General features: G+C 33.4%; 1 protein-coding gene across 4 annotated transcripts; it reads left to right on the top strand.

The window, feature by feature from the left end:
* The first annotated feature begins 1,244 nt into the window (after positions 1 to 1,244).
* Positions 1,245 to 3,811, top strand: LOC135122311 (protein Aster-C-like). 4 transcript variants are annotated; one of them, XM_064046507.1, is made up of 15 exons: positions 1,262 to 1,315; positions 1,372 to 1,425; positions 1,507 to 1,622; positions 1,698 to 1,801; positions 1,865 to 2,044; positions 2,100 to 2,166; positions 2,217 to 2,369; positions 2,431 to 2,478; positions 2,536 to 2,642; positions 2,737 to 2,858; positions 2,911 to 2,975; positions 3,050 to 3,160; positions 3,224 to 3,291; positions 3,358 to 3,521; positions 3,599 to 3,811. In XM_064046507.1, the coding sequence occupies exons 9-15, from the start codon at positions 2,577 to 2,579 to the stop codon at positions 3,720 to 3,722; spliced, it is 720 nt and encodes a 239-aa protein (XP_063902577.1). In that variant the 5' UTR covers positions 1,262 to 1,315; positions 1,372 to 1,425; positions 1,507 to 1,622; positions 1,698 to 1,801; positions 1,865 to 2,044; positions 2,100 to 2,166; positions 2,217 to 2,369; positions 2,431 to 2,478; positions 2,536 to 2,576; the 3' UTR covers positions 3,723 to 3,811. The 4 variants fall into 4 exon arrangements, with proteins under 4 accessions (XP_063902578.1, XP_063902577.1, XP_063902576.1 ...); XM_064046506.1 differs by having other exon boundaries at positions 2,431 to 2,642; XM_064046509.1 differs by having other exon boundaries at positions 2,431 to 2,642; positions 3,358 to 3,566; positions 3,621 to 3,682.
* The last annotated feature ends 1,204 nt before the right edge of the window (positions 3,812 to 5,015 follow it).

Genomic DNA, 5,015 nt, shown 5'->3' with positions numbered 1-5,015 from the left:
CAACTCGAGAGACTACGCAAGCGGAGATCTTAATTAACATAACTCCAATGTACAGAAAGAGCTAATCTATTAAAATTAAATTTTGAAAAATGATCTTATAAAATACATATATATAGCACGCAACCGCTATTCTGGATAAGCTTTATTACTTTTTATAGTCACCATTCTTAATAAGTAATAGTTTTATTTCTGCTTTCATTCATTTAAAATTAAATGAAATGACGACCAAGTATATATAATTTGTTAGTTAAAGGTAATCAAGCAGATTAAGGGTTTGACACGTAGAATGCTTTAGGACAAGTTATTACTGTTATAGCCTAGGTTCGATACTTTATACCTAATTTGGCAAGCAGGACTCATATCTCGGAAGTGCCGTATTACTTGTTCCTGACGGTTCTGCTTTGATTTTCATGAGAGTTTTTTTTACATATATTTCTGTCTACCTTCTCTTCCTAACCTTAGATTTGTGTTGATTTTAATTCTGATTGATTTACGTGCTCATATCACTTAGAAATCATTGCTTGGGTTATAACAGCTCTAGACCTTCCCATTATTTCAATCCTTGTGCCCTTATAAATTGAGGGCTTATTTTTGTTTAACACTACTTTCACGAGGGTATACGTCCAGCTCTTAAGAGCTTTCGAACCTGTTTATTCTCTTTTTGATCTAGTTTCGGTTCCTGCCTTTATTCTGTGTTGTTTTATCTGTTCTATTGTGCTGTTTTGGTATTTATTAAAAAATATAGTTATATTTTAGTTTCACTTAACTACTCTAGCTGTTTTCTTAATGTAAGTTTAATAATTTAAGTTATAATTAAATTTTTTTTAATATTTTTGTTGCAGAAAATAGGGTGGTATAGACGCTTATTTATAATTTCAATATTAAATTTTTATTCTAGATCACACCTAGAAGCTCTTTTATTAAGTTTTAAAGCCAAGAGGAGCCAAAATTTTCAACTTTTAAAACGTATAATAATACCAAAGATTTCATATATTTTTGTTATAAACGCATGTTCCGAGAAAAAGGCCCTTTAAAAAAATAAGATTAATAACAGTTTCGAGAGCTGTCCTTCTTAGCTCAGCGGTCAAATTCCATTAACGTGCACACTTGAGGTCTTGTTCCATCCACGCGACTCTCTTTTTCGTTCTTTTGAGGATTGCGTATTTTTTAACCTCGCCCTCATTAATTTTAATAGATTATAAGTCCCCGAGGTCCGATTGGAAACAGAAAAACTTCTTAGAACGAGCGAAGAATACATATTTGAGCGTTTATATCCACCATTCCGGCCCTTTATCGAAGATTTTGCTAATTTGGTGTATGTGAACTTAATTCTCTACAATTATTGTTTATTTATGGCCGCATTTTCCTTAGATATGAAGGGCCTAGAAACTAATAAGTGTGATTATTACAACAGCTGATAAAAAAGTTTAAATTATTGCAGTTCATTTCATTTTTAACTATATGAACTTACAAAGCAAAGTGTTTTTTTAACTTTATATATTTCAGTTTATTTTTACACAGCTGACATCAACATTAGCAGGCCTTAAATCCAGACTCTTCCGGTTCTGAAGAAGTTTGTAAACACATATTAGAGCAAAGCATACCAGAAAAGACCGTTTACGGTTGTTGACTTGCATTTTTTAATATGTATGATTTCTTAGGGTGGTTAGTACTTGTAACCGTCTTTTTAAATATAGGTTGCAAGTGTACTTTAAATAGTGAAAATCCTTTGAGGGGGGGACTCATTCTACTTGACAACTGTTGCATATTTTATAACTTGCAGTCCTGTTCGAAATCTTTAGTACATATTTGTCAATAATTTAATTAAAGTACTTATTATTCTTTTTATATAATTTCTTATAAGGAATTTTCAGTTACTCTGAAATTTTATCTGTCCACAAAACTTTTTTTGTTTCTTTTCTTTCTGGCTTCGTAATTAAAACTCAAGAAAACAAAAAAAAAATTTATCTTTTCGGCTGTTAAAGAACGTGATAAAGTTGCCGTTCTGCTTTAGAAGTTTTGTATCGACGTAAAATCGAGCAATGTATAAACTTTGCGGTTTTGCGAATTAATAATCGGTGATAATATATTTAATTAAGCTGTCTGATAAAGCTATTTGCCACGAGATTCAGCCAAAATCTCCTAACAAGCTGGAAAGTAGTAAGGGTACACATCTACCTAAAGTTTCTAAATAAATATCTTAGATTGTAAACTAGAATCTTTCGTCGATTGTGGTTGTAGTAGCCATTTGGAAAAAAATTTTCTCGACAAAATATTTCTTTGCGAACCTTGTAAAGTATACGAAAGCATTTTTGGAGAAGATTCGGATTTCTTTACGACTTTTTTGACTGAATCAAGAAAAGCCTCCTGTTTATTTTTATTTAGTGTTGTTAGAATTACTCTTAATAATTGCCTATGCTTATATCTTAGCTGTTGAGTGCACAGTTTGGGAAACAACCGAATCGGAAGGAAACGTAGGTACGTGGAGTTAACAAACGGTGGTAGCTATAAACTTTTAAATACGACGCCACGAAGAATGTCGGTTTTTGAAGTACACTCTGCCTCTTAAAAAAAATATGGTGGGCCCAACCGAAGCACAGATGGAGGAGCTGCAAACAGTTCTCATAAAAGAGGATAACAAAGTATTACATTTAAACTATAGTGGCAACCGTACTCTTTCTTAAAAAGACAATAGCAAAGAGTAGTTATTTATAGTCAACGTATAACTTTATATAGAGGTACGTTGTCACGACGAGTACCAGTGCTCTTCACATTCCTTACGGAAACAGCTTCGAATCCCTGTGCAAGTACTGCATCACAGAGCACGGGCAAAACAATTGCAGGCTCAAAATAACCGCGTACCTACTGTTCAATATAATTTGTATAAAGGTCTTAAGCTTGCTACTACAGTTCTATTATCTGGAAGAAAAAAGTCAAACTACTTAAAAACTATATTACGAGTGTTACTTTTGAAGGTTTACTTTAAAACAATCAATGGTTAGTTAAGAACCTCAAAGATTGTTCAGCTACTTTTTTTCATACCGTGAAGGCATTCAAGATTCTGTAAATTTACTTGAAACACGCCTGGGCGCGGAGTATGGATGGCGCCCCTTGAATTCTGTCGCAGAGGAAAGCGGGAATATCAGAACCAAAAAAAAGAGTGACCCTTTTTGTTTGTTGCAAATATGAGATTTATTATGTTACTATATTATTCATCGTTAAGCTTCCCCACGAACACATAAACTCTTTTTTGCGATTCAAACTCTCTCTAAGGGCATCGACTATGTTGTGGTAATAATATTCTGCTTATATACACTTACTACTACCTTTTATCTGCTATGATTTCTTTGATCCTAGAATGCGAATCTCGAGCAACTGCTGCTTCTGCTTGCGTTACTTGCTACTTTGTCTTTGGCTATAAGTTTCTATACAGCCACTTATTTATCCTTCCGAAGTCGCTCCGACGTACTTGGAGCAGGCGGTCAGCTTCCTGTTATAAGGGATCGCGCAGAAGTACTGAAGTATGTTCTCATATGTTAAGGAAAATTATAATAGTTCTATATAAGGTCGGGGTTGATGCTTTATTTTAATATTTTAGTGCTAAGCTCGAACAAATTAAGGTGCTGCTCACCCAGGCCAACGCAGCCATCTTGGACTCAAAAGCGGTCTTAACTAAAATTAGGGAACGATGTAAAAGTAAAGGTCTCAATAGCTCTTGTTAAATTTGCAACTAATGTGAACAGTTGAAAAGTCAAATTTTGATCAGCATAGCTGACTTATAACTGTCGTTTAGTCTTCACTTAAGCATGTGAGAGCTAAACTATAATAAAGTAAATGTTTCTGTGATAACTAGAAAAACTTGTATAAAAAGTTCTTACCGCCATAATACAAATTTTAAATTTTCTTTGAGCCCCCATGTATTGTCTAGTAGTAAAAAAAAAAAACTAATTTTACCGAAGTTTTTTTTTTATAAACCTTAAGGCGGGAAGAGCATAACAGAGAATGACAAACAGCATAGGCTGACCAATATAATTAGATTAATTTGGTGTATAAGCTTTATTTTTAAAATTCAACGGCTTTTTAAGCATGTAAGGAATATAAAGTATAACAACATTTTTTACCGTGAAGCTTCCAGATTAGTCTGGTTAATAAAGGCGCTTAATGAATGACCTGAAGGAAACAGAAAAATATTGAGTGTCAGTAACAGCATTCACTATATTTTTCTGCGCAGTAAACCAATTCAAGAAGTTAAGGTAAAATTGCGTTTTTAATAGTGTTGATTTCATAGGTTGATAGTTTCGAGAACTAGTATATTATAAAAATATATATAGGTATGTATAATATAAGAACTAAAAGAAAACTGTGGTAATTTGACAATCTTTGACTATCCCTTACCGCTTAAAAGTAAGAGGGAGTATATACAATCCAAAAAAGATATTTGGCCAACGCATATCAACCTCATAATTTGTAAAACCCTCAGGCGAATAATTCTTACATTACATACAATAGCCAAATTTGGTTATCTTAATTTACATTAACTGGCAGTGCCATATAGAGGGACGTGCCAGAAGTAAATATTCCGTGGAGCTCTCGGTCGAGTACTGGGGTGTCATTATCGATTGGAACTAACTCGGCGGTATCATGTAAAATTTGTACGATTAAGATTATAACCGCAACCCATTCACTTTTACTCGCTGTTGTGCATAAAACACAACGTCCCCATGCAATATAAAGTATGCTTGCGCCCTATAATGGCCTATGCATCTCTAATATTTGGACATGAAAAAACTTCAACAATTGCACTCTGGCTGACTGATAAAATAAAAAAATTTAAGCCGACACAAAACAAACAAAAATAAATTAAAAGTGGCCAAATATATAATGGTCACAGAAAACCAGGTTATTGGATGAGAAAAAATAATTTTTCGTAAACCCGAAAAACTTTTAAACTCAGTAGTCGAGATCTCGAAGTTCATTGGCTGGCATCATGTAAAGTTTTAGTATAAAGAGAGTAG

This window comes from Zophobas morio, unplaced genomic scaffold (assembly GCF_036711695.1).
Source record: "Zophobas morio isolate AGI-343-1 ecotype UQ-CSIRO unplaced genomic scaffold, CSIRO_AGI_Zmor_V1 ptg001076l, whole genome shotgun sequence".
NCBI classification, from domain to species: Eukaryota; Metazoa; Arthropoda; class Insecta; order Coleoptera; family Tenebrionidae; genus Zophobas; species Zophobas morio.
The sequence above is the reverse complement of the archived record's forward strand: the minus strand, read 5'-3'. Positions and strand labels throughout refer to the sequence as shown.

Bases quoted from the DNA above. Each gene is read 5' to 3' on its own strand.
- LOC135122311 (XM_064046508.1), top strand. From the start codon at position 2,577: ATGGTGGGCCCAACCGAAGCACAGATGGAGGAGCTGCAAACAGTTCTC. The intron at 2,643-2,736 runs GTATTACATTTA...AACTTTATATAG, and splicing joins TCATAAAAGAGGATAACAAA to AGGTACGTTGTCACGACGAG. The intron at 3,292-3,357 runs GTAATAATATTC...CTTTGATCCTAG, and splicing joins AGGGCATCGACTATGTTGTG to AATGCGAATCTCGAGCAACT.